Source organism: Quercus lobata, chromosome 5, assembly GCF_001633185.2.
Source record: "Quercus lobata isolate SW786 chromosome 5, ValleyOak3.0 Primary Assembly, whole genome shotgun sequence".
NCBI classification, from domain to species: domain Eukaryota; kingdom Viridiplantae; phylum Streptophyta; class Magnoliopsida; order Fagales; family Fagaceae; genus Quercus; species Quercus lobata.
The window spans coordinates 50,323,845-50,344,993 of NC_044908.1; the positions used below are offsets into that span (position 1 = coordinate 50,323,845).

At 39.9% G+C, this 21,149-nt stretch overlaps 2 protein-coding genes across 2 annotated transcripts; one reads left to right on the forward strand and one right to left on the reverse strand.

Annotated features, from left to right (window-relative positions):
• The first annotated feature begins 150 nt into the window (after positions 1-150).
• LOC115992614 (nodulin-26-like) lies at positions 151-2,577 on the forward strand. Its single transcript, XM_031116836.1, has 5 exons — positions 151-427; positions 705-929; positions 1,252-1,449; positions 1,763-1,824; positions 1,983-2,577. The coding sequence occupies exons 1-5, from the start codon at positions 242-244 to the stop codon at positions 2,179-2,181; spliced, it is 870 nt and encodes a 289-aa protein (XP_030972696.1). The 5' UTR covers positions 151-241; the 3' UTR covers positions 2,182-2,577.
• Positions 2,578-11,988: 9,411 nt separating this feature from the next.
• LOC115992107 (seipin-2) lies at positions 11,989-16,697 on the reverse strand. The gene is made up of 2 exons (XM_031116168.1): positions 15,599-16,697; positions 11,989-12,971 (listed from the first exon to the last, which is right to left on the reverse strand). The coding sequence occupies exons 1-2, from the start codon at positions 16,604-16,606 to the stop codon at positions 12,390-12,392; spliced, it is 1,590 nt and encodes a 529-aa protein (XP_030972028.1). The 5' UTR covers positions 16,607-16,697; the 3' UTR covers positions 11,989-12,389.
• Positions 16,698-21,149: the final 4,452 nt, after the last annotated feature.

Sequence of the window (21,149 nt, forward strand, 5' to 3'; positions counted from 1 at the left end):
TGGACTTACATAATACTTCTAGTAAGTTAAACACAAAGAAGAGCAAATAAGGGAATTGGTCAATATCTTTGTTTATATCAAAAAAATCCACGTCTCCTCCGTTCATTTATAAATAGCAGTTGTTCAGTTGGGGTATTTGGGCCCATTCCACAATTGTGAACCGAAGCTGAGCAATCTTTCCCACGCTCGCTCTCATTTGCTCTCTCTCGTCTCATAGCAGCTTTCTTTTGTGTCCAAAGGGATGGCTGAGAATTCAGGAGTCAATAACAACCATGGGGTTGTCCTGAATGTTGAGAATGATGATATTACTCGTGATCGTCCTACCTTAGCCGCCAAACCCAACCATGAATCGGGGTCCCGTATCTCTGTATCTTTCATGAAAAAGGTGTCTCCTCGTCTGCGTGTCTCTGCTGCTTTCATGCAAAAGGTAATTCCTCATCTTCTCCGATCGAGTATCATTTGCCTTCACTCAATATATAATTACTACCATCGTTTGAACTACGATAAAAACGTAGGATTAAACTTGTTACACACAAATTGTCACCTAATAAACACTACTCTAAAACATATGATGCTTACATATACACTACTATATGTTTTTTTGACCATTGTTCATCTCAGCCTATGGCAACTTCTTCTGCTAAGTACAAATCTAGAGAAGCGAATTTTTTTAACATGAAAAGGAAATTTTTTGTTGATCACAGTTGATGGCCGAGGTGGTGGCTACATACATCATGATATTTGCCGGCTGTGCATCGGTGCTGACGAATTTGAACTACGAAAATGTGGTGGGTTTGATAGGAATTTCAATGACTTGGGGGCTGGTTGTGATGGCTCTGGTCTACACTGTTGGTCACGTCTCCGGTGCCCATTTTAACCCATCAGTGACCATTTCTTTTGCCATTTACAAAAGATTTCCATGGAAACAGGTACACCAACCATTACCTTATCTCATCCACTTTGTAGTTGAACAAACATACCAATTCTGGTGCTTACTGGGTGCAAGAAATTTCATTGGTACTTTTAACAGTTTTCTCAAAGAGCTTTGGAGACCAACCATTAGCCAAAAACAAGTAGTAGTAATAATAATAATAATAATAACAAAATAAATAAACAAGGACATTCCTTGACGGAAAGAACTAAAAATTAATTTACTATTCTATTTTTAATTAAGATCAAAATTATTGCTATATAAATCAAATTTATCTCTCTCTGATTTTATCTTTATTTTTGTCTAATTTTATCATGTAGGTGCCCGGATATATATTAGCTCAAGTCCTTGGATCAACACTGGCAAGCGGAACCCTTCGATTAATCTTCAATGGGCACGAAAACCAATTTTTTGGAACAATGCCGGCTGGATCAGACTTGCAGGCTTTTGTGATGGAGTTCATAATCACATTCTTCCTCTTGTTTATCATATCCGGTGTTGCCACTGATTCCAGAGCTGTTAGTTCTTCACCTTTACATTGGTTCAATTTTTCCCTATAGAGTTACCAAACAGATTAGGATTAGCCAGTATATATAGTTGGCTAATTAATTTTTTTCCTACTAGTTTTTTTTTTTTTTTGAGAAAGTTTTTCCTACTAGTTAGTTAGCGTATATCATCAAGAATAATATCAAGAAATTAATCTTCCATACATTAATTTCAACGTGTGTTATAGTTATAACATTAATAAGATTTTAAGATTAACAATGTTGACAATTACCTATGGATTGTTATATTTATACCCAATTGAAATATACTATCTTGTTAATGCAGGTTGGAAAGCTTGGTGGGCTTGTTGTTGGGTCTACGGTCCTACTTAACGTATTGTTTGCAGGGTAATAACTTAATCTTATCCGATTGAAATATATCATAAAAATAAATGTGTTCACATTAATTTGCACTCTTTTTTTTTTTTTTTTTTTTTTTCCTGATTAATCCATATATCTTCATATTGGTTATGCTAATGAAATTGGGATCCTACACTATTTGACAGGCCAATTACAGGAGCATCAATGAATCCAGCAAGAACCTTGGGACCTGCAATTATACACAACAAATACAGAGGGTTATGGATATACATGATAGCACCCGTTCTTGGGGGTATCTCGGGTGCATCGGCCTATAATTTCCTCAGGATGCCCGACAAGCCAGTGCCCGAGATCACCGAGGCTAGCTCTTTCCTGACAGAGTAAAAAAAAATAACAACTCCAACTGATGAATGGGTTAATTTTCTCCCTTTTTTAGCATGTACTGCTGGGATCATAGTGCAAGGAGGAACCACCATTTTAGTCTGTTTTCAATTACACTATATTATCACTTCATCAGTACATACTTTGAAACGTGAGTTTACTATTATTGGTGTCATTTGAATAACTATTTGAGTGTAACTAAATGACTTCGAACAAGAGGAAAAGCAAAGTCCTGCACATTATTAACGTGAGGTGGGAAGGCGAAGAGACAAAGTCAAAGGGGATAAACTGCATGAATGTAAAGTACGTCACCATGTTTATCTTGTGGAAGATAAATGCTGATAACAATGCATCAGTTCAAAAAGTTGTGCAAATGACTTTTAGTTACGGGAAATGTTAATGGATGTTATATAGTTATTTGTTAGTGTACAATTTTAGGAAAGTTTTTATAAAAAATATATATATTTTAACAGTTTTTTTTTTTTTTTTAATTTCTTATAAAAGTGTTGTCAAAATTTTTCTAAAATGGTTTATTAACAATTACCCTAAGGACACTTGTTAACATAACTCTTATATTAAATAAGAAATGTTATCGAATGTTATTGGTTTATGAATTATTTCTAGAAACTTTTTATAAGAGGAAAAAAAAATACCTACATTTTCGACTGGCTTTTATATTTCCCGAGAAAGTGGTATTAAAATTTTCTTAAAATAGTTTATTAACCAATGCTCCAATGGCATGCTTATCCTCGAATTGAATATCTTAACGACAATATTCCCAAAACACCTAAAAAAAAAAAAAAAAAGAATTAGTCAATTTTTTTTTTCTAGTCCAAAATTTCCCCTGTAACGATCAGCAAACCATATATAGACAGCATACACGTGGGTAAATGGTGCCATTTTCTAATACTTGACATCAAGTAATAGAAGAGTCCCTACTTCCACAAACTCACATGAGGCAAACCCCAAATATTGCACTTTGATACACCGACAATTTTGGCGACTAATCAAACGTGCTATCGTGATTTACTTTAGTCACGTAAACGAATGGAGCTTGTAGCCATCGAAGAAAAAAAAAAAGCTGAATACACGTATTCACGTGCAAAAGATTTATCTTAGACTCCCTTCAAAAAAAAAATATATTAAAAAAAAGAAGATTTATCATAGATAAAAGAAGAAATAAGCAGTTGCGTTATAAAATGACCTACTCAATACCAAAGACATAATGATCATCTCATTGCTAAAAAAAGATTCTCCATGAATGCCTGTTTGGTGTGAAATTGCAAAGGTTTTGTGGATTCTTTTATATATAGGACAAAATTGCCAAATGCCCGTTTCGGGCAAACTAATTAGCATTTTGCCCTTTTTCTCAAACTAAATAAGGAAATGTCCCTCTTTTGAAACTCGATTTTTTCAAAATCGAGTTAAGCCCTATAGTGACGTTTTCAATGACCTATAGTGACGTTTTTAAAGACCTATAGTGGTGTTTTATAACTTGATATTCATGAAATCGAGTTATAGGCAATTTTCAAGTCATAAAACGTCACTATAAGTTTTTAAAACGTCACTATAGGTCCTTAAAAACGTCATTATAGGGCTCCAGAAATTTTTTTTTTTTTTTTTTTAACTCGATTTTGAGAAAATCGAGTTTCAAAAGAGGAGCATTTCCCTAATTAGTTTGGGAAGAAGGGCAAAATGCTAATTAGTTTGCTCAAAAAGGGCAGAAGCCCATTTTGTCCTTTATATATATATATATAGCTTGTAGGTTTGGCTTCTTCTAGAGTTGTCAATGACAAAAAGCCAAAACTAGTCTTTCGTGTGTTATTCAAAAACCATACACATTCTTTCATCAAATTGAGGTGGTGGCTACAGCCGTCTGAGCAATTGTAGCTCCATTTGGAACATGGTCAAAGTAGCAACAAGCAAAGACGTAACCCTCAAAACAATCGGATATTCTCAGCTATTCTCTATAGATTGACCATTCGCACAGTTAACAAAGTGTGAAGGATACGATGTAAGTGAAAATGAAATGGATAAAAGGACAAATGGCCAAGAGAATAAAATGAAGAAAGAACTGTACCATGCTTACAGTAACACAGTCTTCAACAGTCTTGAGTCCAGGGGCGGAGCCGTGTTGTGGCCCCCCAAAATTTTGAAAAATTTTAAATTATATATATAATTATTTTAATATTTTCAAAGTTTAGTCTATAAAAATAAGAATTGGCTCTCCCAAATATTTGAATTAGTCCAATGATACTCTTAAAAAAAATAATTGGTCTAATAGTTATTGTGATAACACAATTTGTAATGACTCATAATAATATTGGGTTCGCACGTAAAAAGGCTCAAACAATATCATTTATAGAGCGTGGGTTTGAAAGGCCAGGCCTTGGTCACCAGACGGTGGTTTGTCATGGTGTTCATATAGAATTAAATCGTGTTCGCTCGAGGAGTCTTTCTCCTGGAGGCGGGCTGGGAGGCTCTGGTTTTTGGCCATTTTTCCCAGCCTCTTCTCTCGGATTGCTTATTCCTCTTTTTATATTAGCCTGCATTCCTTATCCTTCGTCCACGTGTAGGATCGACTTTTCCAAGACTGATACTTGTCCCATCAGCCCATACCCAGAGTGGTTGGGGGTGGTTGTAAAGGTTTAAGAGCATGGCTCTGTCAGGTGCAGAATGTTTTATTGCAGTTTTGGCAGCCTTTTAATTATGCTGTTTCCGCACTGTGGTCGCTCTTCCTTTCAGGGGCATTTATGGCATGCCGAGCAGGAGCTCGTCCTCGGCCATTTCCTTAGGCCGTCCATGACTCTCATGATGCATCCTCGGCCCTGTATCTCCTCGGCGCAGGCCTTGGGCCTTAACATGAAATGGGCTGGGGTCACAAACTCTCTGGCCCCATAATAGCCCCTCAAAATCCTGCTGTTCGACCTCTTGGTTGGAGAGAAGGGTTTTGGGTGATGCCACGCCTTTATTGCGGTCTGCTTAGATCTGCCCTTCATTAATGTGGGTGTCTCTTCATCTATCGAGGAAACATATCGGACAATGAGACATTCCTCTGAATTCATTCACGATGCGTTCCTGTCGTTTCATTATCCAAAACGCGCCTTTAATGATTTCCCTTTACGAGATCATTTAAATTCGATGGTTATTGACGTCGTGGGGAAGTGGAGTGGGTATATTCTCGTTTACAGATTTTCTTGGAAATTTGGATAGATTAAATGCCTCCCGTTTTGCCCTTCATATAAGAAGAAAGGCATGAGGTTATTTCTCTTACACAGAGACCTTTTAATCCTTTTAAAGTCTGAAACCCTTAGCCTCCCCCAGAGTTTCCCTTATCCGCTAGTTTACACCTTGAATTGTGATATGTTCGAGATAGGAGCGGGAATGAATGGACCATACCCTTCCCAGAAATGCTATATTCTTCTGAAGCTCAAAATGGCTCGGTCAGGGTAGGGATGGCCGAGACTTAAGATGCCTCTCATCTTCCCTTTAGCTAAAATCCGAAGTAGGGGCTCGTCGCGTCAAACCTTTGGTGTGACTGAGCTGGGGTCACCCATTATCAGTACCAGCCGTTCACTTATGAGCATAACTAACATGGCACTAGCGTGTTAGGAGTCAGGACTAACGCAGGGACAAAGTATCCCTACTTCTTCCTCTCTTCCTTCACTGGTTCCTCCTTTTACCTCCCCTTCTTCTTCTTTCCCATCACCAGATCTATCCTGGTGCTTTTCCTTCTTCCTCTTCTTCTCTTCTTCCATCAAGGGAGGTCCTCCTCTCAATATGGGTGCTACTGGGGCAGAATTTGGAAAGATTTCGGAGCAGAGCTTAAAAAGACTTCTGGTCTTTTGTTTGTTTCTTTTTTTATTGTTTTTGCAATTCGTTTTCTGTATAGGCTTGTTTAAGCCCTTCATTGTACGCTGTAATACCTTTTTATATTAATAAAAGTCAATATCGCTTTATTTGGTATATTCTACCTCTTTTTTCTGAAATGGTTATGCCGTGAATAGACGTACTACCATGTGACTTCTTCTTTATTTTTATAATCTAAACGATGCTTAGGGCCGAAATCCCAGTTAACAAAAGGACCTTGCACTATGCTTATTGAAACTATCCGGCACAATAATGCCGATTTGAACAAATGATATTTAGGAAAAAAAAAACCTTTGTTTGAAAGAAAGATGTAATTCTGTACTTATCGGGCTATTCGGCTTGATAACACCGTCCTAAAAAAGCAATAATTAGGGCTTAAACCCCTGCTAAGGAAAAGATGTTATTATGAACTTAATAGAGCTGTTCGGCACAACAATGCCGACCTGAGAAAGCGGTACATACCTCAAAACAACCGAGATGACAGTTGAATACTCGATGCGGTGTAGGAGGTAACCATCCGAGGATGGGTGGTTCAAAGGTGGACCGTCCATGGGGGCCGCCAAGTACTTAGAGTGTTTCGCCGCCTTCCTAATGGCTTTTGTAGCCTTGGTCCTTTTTTGGTATCCAGTCAGAGGACCGAGGTACGATCATGCCGAGCTTAAGCGCTCGTTCGCATCAATTCCCTTAGAGCTGAGGCTCTAAGGACATATCGGGATCTTCATTACGCCTAGGACTTAATCCGACTTTTAGTAAATGATCTTCCTGTAGGTCTGAGTAACCTAACATTATTCTTAAGTAGTTGGTTTCCCCATAGATTTGAGTCCGAGGACCATGCAATACCTTGGTTCTGTCCAAAACTTGATTTTTTAAGTAGTTGGTTTCCCCATAGGTTTGAGTCTGAGGACCATACAATACCTTGATTCTGTCCAAAACTTGATTTTTAAGTAGTTGGTTTCCCCATAGGTTTGAGTCCGAGGACCATGCAATCTGTCCAAAACTTGATTTTTAAGTAGTTGGTTTCCCCATAGGTTTGAGTCCGAGGACCATGCAATACCTTGGTTCTGTCCAAAACTTGATTTTTAAGTAGTTGGTTTCCCCATAGGTTTGAGTCCGAGGACCATGCAATACCTTGGTTCTGTCAAAACTTGATTTCTTAAGTAGTTGGTTTCCCCATAGGTTTGAGTCCGAGGACCATGCAATACCTTGGTTCTGTCCCTTGGTTTCCCTGAGTCCACCATGATTTTTTAAGTAGTTGGTTTCCCCATAGGTTTGAGTCCGAGGACCATGCAATACCTTGGTTCTGTCCAAAACTTGATATTTAAGTAGTTGGTTTCCCCATAGGTTTGAGTCCGAGGACCATGCAATACCTTGGTTTTGTTCAAAACTTGATTTTTAAGTAGTTGGAGGACTTAACCCCTCGGCTATGGCATGGGACCTTGGTTTAGGGGGGATTACCTCCTCGGCCAAGCCCCTAGAACCATCCGTATCGCTGACGCCACGAAGCGCAACCCTTAGCGAAGAAACGTAGCCCCTAGTGGAACTTTATGCTAGAACACTACAACTAGCTGTTAGAAATGACAAGGGGACTGTCTCGACCTACCGCCTGTGCCAACACACAAGCCTTTCCCACAGACGGCGCCAATTGTGAGGACACAATTTGTAACGACCCATAATAATATTGGGTTCGCACGTAAAAAGGTCCAAACAATATCATTTATAGAGCGTGGGTTTGAAAGGCTAGGTCTTGGTCACCAGACGATGGTTTGTCGTGGTGTTCATATAGAATTAAATCGTGTTCGCTCGAGGAGTATTTCTCCTGGAGGTGGGTTGGGAGGCTCTGGTTTTTGGCCATTTTTCCCAGCCTCTTCTCCTGGATTGCTTATTCCTCTTTTTATATTAGCCTGCATTCCTTATCCTTTGTCCACGTGTAGGATTGACTTTTCCAAGACTGATACTTGTCCCATCAGCCCATACCCAGAGTGGTTGGGGGTGGTTGTAAAGGTTTAAGAGTATTGCTCTGTCAGGTGCAAAACGCTTTATTGCAGTTTTGGCAGCCTTTTAATTGTCCTGTTTCCGCACTATGGTCGCTCTTCCTTTCAGGGGCATTTATGGCATGCCGAGCAAGAGCTCGTCCTCGGCCATTTCCTTAGGCCGTCCATGACTCTCATGATGCGTCCTCGGCCCTGTATCTCCTCGGCGCAGGCCTTGGGCCTTAACATGAAATGGGCTGGGGTCACAAACTCTCTGGCCCCACAGTTATAGAGATATAACTTTATTTTTCGCAATTCTATTTTTCATTATAAAATGTGCTCTTACATCTGTTAAATATTTGATAAAGTTTGGCATAAAAAATGTTTGAATTTATTTTTTTTTAACCCGTTATGTGGCAATTAACAAGTCATCGACTCATTAAAAAAATCTTGTCACTAAAACTATACATGAAATGTATCTTTAGTTGACACATAATAGGTTAGGGCAAGATAGTTTTAAATATGTTTGGAACCTAACTTATTTTAATGTCTTTAGTTGCATGTTTTTAAAATTTTCATTAGTTCAATTGAAAGATTATTTACTTTATTATAAAATTTGATAATTTGTATTTAAAATAAAACTTTTTAAGAATTTTACTATGAAAATGGAAAAAAATGAATTTTATTTTATAAGGATCGTCATCAAACATAACTTTGATTGAAAATACTAAGTTTTTTTTTTTTTTTTTGGGTGAGTGTATATATATATATAACTTCTCAAATAAAAAAGTGTGTATATATATATATATATATATATATGTATATGAGGGTTGTCTTGATAAATATATTAGTACCGCAACTTGGTCTCCCAAACAAAAATTCCTAACTCCGCCCCTGCTTGAGTCTGTTTGTGAAAACAAAAATCTAGTAATCCTAGGATGAGTGAAGATTGATAGGAAGGTCTAACAAATAATAGGTACATAATTCAAAGCTTGTCCACACTCACAGACACGAGAAAGCTCCATGTTAGCTTATTCTTGAGTAACATGAAATTTCTTTTTTGTGGATCTGTTTGATCATGGCCACAGATGTTGCAAATAAATTCATGTGAAATTAGGCATACAAATTGGAGGGTTTCATGGGACTTTCAAGATAGAGACTCTGTCACGCTAGAGAACTCCCATCTAGATTTAAAATTGGATGGCTGGTTCCTATGTGAAGTTATATTGGGATTCAACAGTTTGAGTCTAAAATTTCTTCTTTAGCCTTAGCATAATCTCACTCCATAAACTTTTAACTTCATTTTGTTCAATTTGTTCTATAATAGAATTCAATATGTGCTCTCAAAGTCTTAGCATTCAAATGTTAAACATGAAAGCAATGTCAGAATAAAAACAGCTATCGATATAGGCATATAGAAGGTATCCTATGTGAATGATACTTGCCCAATATCAAGAAAGATGCTTCAGCTGTAAAATGTAAAATGGGCCAGCGAGCTCCTAAAAAGGATACGAATACATGAGTGGATACCATTCTAAATATAGTACTGGACTTCTTTCATAAATAGACATGACCAACTTAAGCAATCACATGTGTAACTTTTTTGAGACTGGGAAAAGATCAAGGAATAAAATAACCAAATGGAAGAAACTAACTGGCAATGAGGATAGTAAATACATGAATGGCTATCCATAGGTCGGTCCGGGTCGGGTTTGTGCCCAACTTGGAGTCCCAGACTCAACCTGACAACTTTGGATGGGGAAAACATAACCTGCAACCGACTAGGAAGAATCGTTGGATCGGCCGAATTAGGTCTCATCAAGGTGTCGGGTGGTATTGGTTGGTTTCGAGTTTTATTATCAAGGCTGAGATTTGGCTGGATTTGTCGAGATTTGGTCGACTCTATCGAGATCTAGCCTAAAGTTTGTCGGATATCGACGAGATCTCATCGAATCTAGTCTAGAACTCGACAAGATCTCGACAGATCACAGAGAGAGAGAGAGAGAGAGGGAGGTTGGGGTTAAGGATGGTAGTTTTCGATGAGAGACCTTTAGTCAATTCTATTTCTGTCGAGTTTCAAAACCCAAAACCGCCACTTAACTTACACCCCTTAGGTTCTGACATCAGAGACCCGCCATCTACTGCGAGTTACTCTGATCGAGTCAGTCTCAATTCAAGCGGCGCTGGGTCAGTCGGTTCTGGCGGGTTCCGGGTTATCGTGGATAACCCTGTCAAATATTAGATTCTTTGTTAGGGTCCATCCTTTGGTGTAAGGATAAAGTCTCAAATTGTCAGGTTGGTCAGTTCTAACGGGTTCCAGGCTGCCATAGACAATCCGGTCAAATATTAGATTCTTTGTTAAGGTCCATCATCTAGTGTAAGGATAAAGTCTCGGATTGGACTACTAATTACAAGTGCATAGGTAAGTCTATGGAGCAACAACTTCATGCAAAAGATGCTCAAGGGTAAGACCCACCCAAACCATCTCACACGAATAAAGGCTTGAAGAGGCTTTAACTTTTCTAAAAATTGGAGTTTTCTCAACCAGATAGTAAAAGTATTTAATATAAGAATATATGGATTTATATTACCCAAAAATTCCAACCACTCATACACCTATGCTGATGTCCAAAGTCCTTGGTGTAGAAGGCTGCTGTGATTATTCTTTCAAACTTATCAAAAAAAAAAGGCTGCTATGATTAAATCGGAACCATAGCCACAAGTATAGAATCTATAGATCACTATTTTGAACCAACAGAAGAGATACTCTATCTATTGAACTAATAACTAACGAAATATGTTTTTGAGACATTCCAACTTAAGTTTCAATGGCAGGCTAAATGGCTTACTAATAATATTCCAGGATATTTATTTTTTAGTTTATTTTTATAAGTAAGAATCTTTATTCTTTAATAAGATTGTTAGAACAGATCAAAGGAAGTTGAGTCAGAATTGATGTTAGAAAGCAACTAAAATCTGAATTGGCCATGTCCCTACTGCTCAATGATTGACTTTCATTTCCCCTTTTCTACTTTCAAGGTCTGATAAGTGAAAACTAAACCTCATACATATCATTTTGGAGGATCTAGAAAACTTAGGTGGAACCTTAAGATAATCAATAGAAAGAGGAGGTAAACACCATGATATATATATTTCATGTGCCGTATCAGAGGATCTATGCAGAAGGTATGAATCTTGAACATATAGTAAATAAATTGCCAAGAGCCTTGCCCGGTGAGGTTCCATGCCATCCAAAAAATAATAATAAATTGCCAAGAGCATTGTAGTTCAACTAGTTGACACCTTATGATGTTTGTAACAAAAACATGCAACTTTCAAATCCCTCCTTCCCGACTATCGAATTAAAAAAAAAAAAAAAAAAAAAAAAAAAAATACATGCACATTTTTAAGGCCATATTATCCCCAAAGTAATCTTATCAAAAACATTATTTAATGTGTTCCCTACATTGTAAGGTTTTATTATTTCGATTGACATTAGTATGTGTAAAAGATACTTTCTCATTGACCAATCCTTTTCATACAGGTGTAAATCTCTAGTATGTAATGTAGGGCCAATCGTTTTCATCTTTACCGCCGTAGATGTTGACTGAAACATGAAAGACCCAGTAATGGTAACTTTCAACACACAGCAAGCACATCCTTGTGATCGAAACAGTTTCTGCACTAAAATTTGCTAACAGTGGACCATGTTCTGTCCAGAGTATAATCGACAAACAAACAGCAGTAGGTCTACACCACTCTACATAGGCCAAATTAATTTCTGATGAGCAACCCTGACTCACATAATTTACATGCAAAGCCAACCTATGAAACAAAACTACAACTAACATGGATGAGTACTAAAGTAATAGAATTTCACACACCATACTTGATGCCTAATAAGTCTCATTGCTTTACTGAAAGACCATAAAGTTTTATTGCTAGAACAATGTTCATAACTTATTTTGAGTTCCAAAGAATTTTTGGTACACCAGGCTTACATCTTCACCATGAATTTTGTTATTAGATCTGTTTACAACTATTTCCAGTCATAATAAACTAAATACAACATTGTGTACTGCTTTTTCTACATTTCACAAAACCATTGTTCATTTGCAAACTAATTAGAGAACAAACAGCTACTTGGATCATATACAAATGTTAATTTCATTACTCTTTCCAACATACATGTAAATCATACATCATTGGTAATTAAAAATGTACATGGTCTAAAAAAAAACTAAAAAATGGTCAAAAATCAAAGTTAGGATGCCATACTGAATGCAACTCAGAGTTAAGAGAACATTGGGCTCAACCATCAGAAATAAAATCCTTTTCATCATTATCATCAGGTCTGCACAAGCCACATTCTCAACCTTGTACCGGGGAACTGCTTCCTGTAGCACTACTGCTAGCAACACCACCTCGTACCGGGGAACTGCTTCCTGGAGCACTACTGCTAGCAACACCACCTCGTACTGGGGGACTGTTTCGTGTAGCACTATTGCTAGGAACAACATCCCTTGGCCTCAATTTTGGAATAATAATAGATCGACAACAGACAAGAGTAAACAGCAACTGCATCATAAATGACATTATGCTGATCCATATAAATATAGTCTTCTTCCAATACCATATAATTCTTTTAAACAGGGGAAGTTCTGACTCAAGGATCAAAGAGGCATCATATAATTCAGGGATACCAGCACCAGGACGGTACTCTGCTCGTTGTTCAATTGTAACCTTTAAGCAGGCAGTAGGCACTTCTCCTTCAGTAAAACCTCTAAACTTCAGACTCAGAGTTTGTGATTCAGATACAAAGCCAGCAACAAGAGGAGCAGCCTTAAGAAAAGTCAGAAGAAGACGGATAGGCTCACTTTTAAATTGTAACATGCATGGATGGCTTGAACTGGCAAGAGTTTTACCACTAACAGAGAGGAAGTCTACTCTGACCTTCAAAAGAACATTAAAAGAAGTCACAAAAAGATTCATCGTATATGGATAAAGACACCAAATGAAAATCAAACAACAGTCATGAATTAAGATCACTATAACAGTCCAATCTCTGCTACCGACATAATACCTCCCCCCACCAAAAAAAAAAAAAAAAAAAAAAAAAAAAAAAAAAAAAAAAAGGGAAAACATGAAACTAGACAATGAAGAAGAAATAAGTCTTAGAGAAATAGCATTCTTCCCTCTAGTCAGAGTTTCAGAAACTTGCACTGTTTTGTCAGCGTCCAGAGTGCACCTGAATTATTTCCCTTTAAATTTTAAACATGGTACCAGTTGTCTATATATGAATGTCTATGGTAATACCTGTGTCAAGGGGAGATCTAAACAGTTTTACTATCAATAATGCCAGGGTGAAATGATGGTAAACTCCCATCTCCTGTTTGCTGGTGACACTCGTTTAGTGTAATGCAAACTCCTCTCAACTCCACCACTTGAGATGTTTCTTCATCTTCTTTGAGGTGGTTTCAAGCTTAAGGATCATTTTGAGTAAGTCTGAAATTGTACCAGTTAGAGAGGACTGAATGTTGACCCATTGGCATTTGATCTTCTATGTCGTGTCTCAGCCCTAGCTATGAAATATTTGGGTTTGCTTTTGGGAGCTCACTTTAAGGCTAGGCATGTAAGGGACTCCATCACTGAGAGAACGCATAAGAGGTTGGCTATTTGAAAGAAATTCTACCGTTTAAAAGGGAGGAGACTCACTCTAATTAAAAGTACACTATCTAGCTTCCAACTTTTCTCTCATCTTTATCCCCATTGCCTGCAGGTGTGACAAACAAGTTGGAAAAAGGTACTTTTTCTGTGGTGGAATGAGTGAGGAGTTCAAGTTTAATTAGTCAATTGAAATGTACATTGCAGTCTGATTTGTGATGGAGGTTTGGGGATTAAGAAACTAATTCCTTTTAATTAATCTTTGCTTGGGATATGGCTATGGCACTATGAGGTTAAAGAAAATATGTTGTGGAGAAGGGTGATAGATTTCAAGTAAGGCAATACCTAGGGAGTCCATGCACTAATGAGGTTAGAGGGCCGTATGGTGTGGGCTTGTGGAAGAATATTAGAGGAAGATGGGACAACTTCTCACTCTTTATCAGATTTGCTGTTGGTTATATTTCTAAAACTTTTTCGGTTTTATCTGTGGAATGATGAGACTACTTTTAAAGAGAAATCTTAGTCTTTTCCTAATTGCCAGGAATAAAGAGCCTAAGGTGGCAGATTATTTGAAGTACAAAAACGGAATTTTTTTTTTTTTTCTAGAATTTGTTATTCATTATAGAGTTGCATGATTGGGAATTTTTGTCTATGGTTTTACTTTTGAATGACATATATGCTATGAAGATTCATCATGGGTAGATGAATAAATCAAAACAAAGCCCTTCAAAATCTCAAGGCTTTCAAGTGAATACGGCATCAAAAGGAGAGAATCCTTTCCACATTTGGAAAGTCTGTGTGCCACCTAGGGTGGCTTTTTCTTGTGATGTCTGAGATCTGGACTACAGAAAATCTAAGGAAGCATTGGTTTGTTCTTATGCATTGGTGCTTATATGCAAGAGACATGGAATGTGTGGATCTTTCCTACAATCTGTTGTAGGTTAGGAATTGTAGTGATAAGTTGTCTGTTTGTTTGGTGTTTGTCGGGTAATACCTTCTTCAATGTTGGATTTGTTACATTGTTGGAAAGAATGTTTTGTCAAGAGAAGCAATGGGGACATGTGGAAAGTTGTTTCTTTGTGTTTAATGTAGCACTTTTGGAGAGAATGAAAGACGCACTGTTTTGAGTTTAAAGAGATACGCACAACAAAGTCAAATTTTTTATCCTTGAAAACTTTTTACAATTGAACTTCAACTTCTCAAACTTTCACTATACTAGATTTTTTAGAGTTCCTGGATACTTTACGCTTCCTATAACCTTTGTTTAGCTATTTATTATTCACTTTTTTTTTGGGATTTTCCTTTGTATACTACCCGTATACTAGGGCTGTGCCCTTTTTGCACTTTTCTTTTAATGGAATTTTTAATGACTTACCAAAAGTGAACGTCCATGATGATAGATTGAATTGTTCTAGATGTATTCTTTTTACCATATCCTTTTCTTCAAAGGACAGTAAGAGTTCACACCATCTAGTTCCAAATGCCACTACCGAAGTAACTCTGGCACAATCTCACCCAAATGTCATAAACTATTATCACCCACTTCCACATAACAAGTTCTTGGTGATCTTATTAATTTCAGACTATTTCTCACCGCTTAAACAATATAACAACATCTCAAACCTCAAACACTTGCTTTAGTTACAGACACCTCTCAAACTCATCCTATGATGCCAACAGACTTCACACAATAACAATTAACAACAAAGCGCAGTTAACGAGTAACATCAACCGATTACAAAAGAGAATTACACAACTAACATGTGAATGCATTTTCCTGAAGACTCTAGAGTTTAGATTCCTATAAATTTTAACAATTGCAAGTCAATGAATCATGTAAACTAAACAAAGAAGAATACTATCATATCTGGAAAAAAAAGTAAAACTAATTCCACTCTAAAAATCCATCAAAGTACCTGAAAAACCCCGAGATTTCGATTGTACTCAGACTCCGGCAACGTCAACGAAACCATGACCTGCAACCTATGAGTAGGAGGTATAAACCCTATCCCTCCAATCACTTCCTTACAATGCTCGCCACAACCAATGCCTGTACACGGCACAATCGGCACATACGCCACCGGACTGTGCTTAGCGTAATTGAAATTCAACACCTCCTTAATCTGAATCGGCTCCTCCACCAAGCGCCTAACCAAAACGACGCTGAAAACCGCCGACGACACCAATAGAGAGCACAAAACGACGCAGACATAGGCCGACGACAGAATCCCCCATCCACACCGCAACGCGACTTTCCAAACCCAATGGTTCTCCCTCAGCCAAGAGCTTAGGGCTTCGGGTTTGAATTTGGTGAGCTTTTGGCTCAGATAGTCTGTGCCGCGACGCACCGTTTGGTACGGATTGGTGATGATAGTGTAAGAGTGATAGAGAAGGAAGAGAGGGAAAGTGGTGAAGGTGATGAAGAGGTTGATTTGGAAGGTAATGGCTTTGATTACCAGTCCGGCTATGAATATCAGCCAATTGAACGACGGATCGCTGAGTTCCGCTTCCGAGTCGGCCGAATCGTTAGCGATGGCGGCGGCGACGACTCGGCTATCGGTTTCGGTGGTTACGATTGAATTTTCACTCTGAACTGGCTCCGGCTTTTCGTTTATCCTCTCGTTTTCGGTCAGGTTCCGAGCAATCCGATACCGATCGCGGAAGGTGGAGGAGTTGAAGCTGGAGGTTTTGGAATCGTCGCCGGAGAATGAGCGGCTAGAGAGAGATCGGCGGCGGCGGAGGGTGGAGGAGGAGTCGGCGGTGAGGAGAGCGGAGGAGGAGGGGGAGGGGGAGGAGGCTGAGGTGGAGCATTCTGATTGGGGAGTGAAGGAAGAGGGGCAATCGTAGAAGGGAAAGTCGTCTAGGGCGTCGAGGAAAACGACGTCGTCGTCGTCTTCGTTGTTTGAGGTGGTTGCGGTTTCCATTTGAAAGAAAAAGGAGGTGTTAAGTCCGGTACAAAACAATTTAGGGGGACGGGACTCTTTGAATTGTTTTTAATGCTAGTTCTGTTTTTTCTTTTTTATGAATTTTAAGGCTAGTTCTGTACTGCGTAGAAACTAGACAAGTATAATAAGTGTGGGTAGTTTAATCTGATTCTGACCGTTGAAAAAAGGAAAAAAAAAAAAAAAAAGTATATATATATATATATATATATTGTGAGGCCTGAAATTTGGAATCTCGGTCCACTTTACATTAAGGGTCCAAAGCCCAGGCCGAGGAGCCCTATTGTCAGGGACACACAATAAAAGCTCCTTGAAGGCCCAAGGATGTGGCCGAGGACGACTTTACGCCCGACATCTCACAAAACGCCCCAAGAAAAGGACAGATTCGGTACAGGAGCAGCACAGGGGAGAAGGCTGCCAGCACCTTAATGTGGAGCCCATTGCCTGACAAACCCATACTCATACTCTGCTATCCAGCTCTTCCCAACCACTCTGACGTGAGGGTTGATAAGACGAGTAACCACCCCAAATAAGGAGAAACTGACACGTAGATGAAGAAAGGGAAATGAATACTAGTATAAAAGGGAAAAGAGAGCTAGAAAGATAGGAGACGGAGGAAAGGAGGAGAAAAAAGAGGAAGGCTGGGGAGAAGGTAATGTTCCTCGGATTAAGTCCGAGGAGCTCAACCTCTTAAACCACACCAAGGTAAGGCTCAGCTATGAAGTCCAAGCATACCTTTGTATGATTTCTCATTAAACCATGACCAAACCCCTGTTCAGTGCCCAAGGGCATGCCTTTCCAAACCCACTCTCTACAAATCATATTGTTTGAGTCTTTTACATACGAGCCCAGGGTCACTCCCGGGCCGTTAAAAATCGTGTCCTTACAATTGGCGCCGTCTGTGGGAAAGGCTTGCGCGTTGGCGCAGGTGGCGGTGGAGTCAACTCTCTAGCAAGCAGAGGTCCGCAGAGTTTCCTCCACCTCCGGCGACATGCATTTGTTGCTTTGACATAAACTTCTGCTAGGGGCTGCGCCTTGCACTGACAATGGCACGGACAGCTCTAGGGGTTTCTGGCCTCAAGCCGGCTCTCCCCACCCTGGTCTAGGGGCTTACGCTCGAAAATAAATAAATATAAAAGAAAAAACCACAAGTTTTGGCAGAACCAAGGCCTTGCATGGTCCTCGGACTCAAGCCTATGGGGAAACCAAATACAAAAAAGAAAAATCAAGAGTTTTGGACAGAACCAAGGCCTTGCATAGTCCTCAGACTCAAGCCTATGGGGAAACCAAGTACAAAAAAGAAAAAACCGCAAGTTTTGGACAGAACTAAGGCCTTGCATGGTCCTCGGACTCAAGCCTATGGGGAAACCAAGTACAAAAAAGAAAAAACCGCAAGTTTTGGACAGAACTAAGGCCTTGCATGGTCCTCGGACTCAAGCCTATGGGGAAACCAAGTACAAAAAAGAAAAAACCGCAAGTTTTGGACAGAACCAAGGCCTTGCATGGTCCTCGGACTCAAGCCTATGGGGAAACCAAGTACAAAAAAGAAAAAACCGCAAGTTTTGGACAGAACCAAGGCCTTGCATGGTCCTCGGACTCAAGCCTATGGGGAAACCAAGTACAAAAAAGAAAAAACCGCAAGTTTTGGACAGAACCAAGGCCTTGCATGGTCCTCGGACTCAAGCCTATGGGGAAACCAAGTACAAAAAAGAAAAAACCGCAAGTTTTGGACAGAACCAAGGCCTTGCATGGTCCTCGGACTCAAGCCTATGGGGAAACCAAGTACAAAAAAGAAAAAATCAAAAGTTTTGGACAGAACCAAGGCCTTTGCATGGTCCTCGGACTCAAGCCTATGGGGAAACCAAGTACAAAAAAGAAAAAACCGCAAGTTTTGGACAGAACCAAGGCCTTGCATGGTCCTCGGACTCAAGCCTATGGGGAAACCAAGTACAAAAAAGAAAAAACCGCAAGTTTTGGACAGAACCAAGGCCTTGCATGGTCCTCGGACTCAAGCCTATGGGGAAACCAAGTACAAAAAAGAAAAAATCAAAAGTTTTGGACAGAACCAAGGCCTTTGCATGGTCCTCGGACTCAAGCCTATGGGGAAACCAAGTACAAAAAAGAAAAAACCGCAAGTTTTGGACAGAACCAAGGCCTTGCATGGTCCTCGGACTCAAGCCTATGGGGAAACCAAGTACAAAAAAGAAAAAACCGCAAGTTTTGGACAGAACCAAGGCCTTGCATGGTCCTCGGACTCAAGCCTATGGGGAAACCAAGTACAAAAAAGAAAAAACCGCAAGTTTTGGACAGAACCAAGGCCTTGCATGGTCCTCGGACTCAAGCCTATGGGGAAACCAAGTACAAAAAAGAAAAAACCGCAAGTTTTGGACAGAACCAAGGCCTTTGCATGGTTCTCGGACTCAAGCCTATGGGGAGACCAAGTACAAAAAAGAAAAATCAAAAGTTTTGGACATAACCAAGGCCTTGCATGGTCCTCGGACTCAAGCCTATGGGGAAACCAAGTACAAAAAAGAAAAATTACGTTACATGGACCTTAGAATCTATCCGAGGAGAACTCCCCATTAACAGGGGTTAATCCCTAAACTACATGGATTCCTCAGTCCACTCTCGGATTCTCAGTACCAAAGGGATTGATGTAATATGGAGCGATATGCTACCAAAAACACAATCGAAGTCCCTCACTGCTCGGCTACCCTCTCGGATGAATTATTTATAGTCTATCGTTCTCGGGCATTTGTCTAGCATGCGTCGCGCAGCGCTCGGCCGTTATACCAGTTAGTTCCAAGAGTTTAATTTATTGAAAATTACCATTGTTATACTTGATAATGTCAGTAAGTTTAAAGTAGTAGGAATTTGTTTTAAGGCATTTTTTCTGCTTTAAGTATCATTAAAGGCAAGCGTATATTTAATATTCGTTCATAAAGTAATTGCTGCCGAAAGGAAAAGTATTTAGAGAGAAGTAAACTCATCTTTTATTAAGACAAAGAAATAGTACGGTGTACAATGAAAAGCTGGAACAAGCTTATACTAAAGCTAACTACATAAGTGAAAAGAAAAGATACAAGAGAATGAAAATAAAGTCGAGGAGGAAATGCAGAGGAGAGATTGGCTGCTGTTCCAAGATGTCGATTAAGGGAACCATTCCTCAATACTTTTACATGCCCATAACTCAGGCAGCCAAAGAACCCAACGTGGGGCCTGCACCGTTGAAGAAAAGGTGCAGAGAGCACCTGGCTTCGGGCTAGCGCCGCTGAAGAAAAGGTGCAGGGAACCTAACTTGAGGCCTGCACCGTTGAAGAAAAGGTGCCGGGAACCGGAAGTTGAGGAGCCCCCGCGAAAATTTGCCTGCGACAAGGCAGACGGCGCTGATGGCGGAAATTCCTTCTTCTGACATACCAAAAATCTGGCATGACCAGAACCTGCTTCGGATTTTGACTGAAAGAGGGAGAAATACCATCTTCCCCCTGTCAAAACGGGGGACTGGCTTGAATCTGTGCCATCCTTGTCCGTACCATATCACCTTGAGGGTTCAGTGCCTCTGAAGCGTGCGAAGACCTTTCATCCCCATCCACGCCTCAAACCTTTTGCTTTGAGGCAGAGTGGCACTAGAAATGGAGATCGTGAATATGGAAGAAGAAGTATGATTCCGAAGGGAACAGGGGAGTTCATGTGTAGGTGGAGTGACCCCCTACCCTATTTATACACAGAGCAAACCGGTGGCATTTAATTTATGCAAATTTCCAAGGAACGCTACGGACAAAACAGACTTGGCTCAATTTCCAACCTCATCCTCAGCCGTAGGATCTGAAGATCCTCGTGAAGGCGCGCCTCGAGTACCGAAATATCAAAGGACTCCGCGTGAATGAAAAATAAAGGAGTGTCCCTTGTTTTGACACGACTCCCATGTAAATGGAAAAGCGTAAATAATAATAGAGTACAGGATGTGAGCAAGTCACGAGGTGGGCTCAGCATCACCAAAACCCTCCTTCCCAACTAAAAAGTCGGGAAACAGGATTTTAAGGGGCTATTGTGGGGCCTGAAATTTGGAATCCCGGCCCACTTCACATTAAGGGCCCAAAGCCCAGGCCGAGGAGCCCTATTGTCAGGGACACACAATAAAAGCTCCTTGAAGGCCCAAGGATGTGGCCGAGGACGACTTTACGCCCGACATCTCACAAAACGCCCCAAGAAAAGGACAGATTCGGTACAGGAGCAGCACAGGGGAGAAGGCTGCCAGCACCTTAATGTGGAGCCCATTGCCTGACAAACCCATACTCATACCCTGCTATCCAGCTCTTCCCAACCACTCTGACGTGAGGATTGATAAGACGAGTAACCACCCCAAATAAGGAGAAACTGACACGTAGATGAAGAAAGGGAAGTGAATACTAGTATAAAAGGGAAAAGAGAGCTAGAAAGATAGGAGACGGAGGAAAGGAGGAGAAAAAAGAGGAAGGCTGGGGAGAAGGTAATGTTCCTCGGATTAAGTCCGAGGAGCTCAACC

Bases quoted from the DNA above. Each gene is read 5' to 3' on its own strand.
- LOC115992614 (XM_031116836.1), top strand. From the start codon at position 242: ATGGCTGAGAATTCAGGAGTCAATAACAACCATGGGGTTGTCCTGAAT. The intron at 428-704 runs GTAATTCCTCAT...TGTTGATCACAG, and splicing joins CTGCTGCTTTCATGCAAAAG to TTGATGGCCGAGGTGGTGGC. The intron at 1,450-1,762 runs GTTAGTTCTTCA...TTGTTAATGCAG, and splicing joins TTGCCACTGATTCCAGAGCT to GTTGGAAAGCTTGGTGGGCT.
- LOC115992107 (XM_031116168.1), bottom strand. From the start codon at position 16,606: ATGGAAACCGCAACCACCTCAAACAACGAAGACGACGACGACGTCGTT. The intron at 12,972-15,598 runs GTACTTTGATGG...GTTCTTTTGAAG, and splicing joins GAAATCTCGGGGTTTTTCAG to GTCAGAGTAGACTTCCTCTC.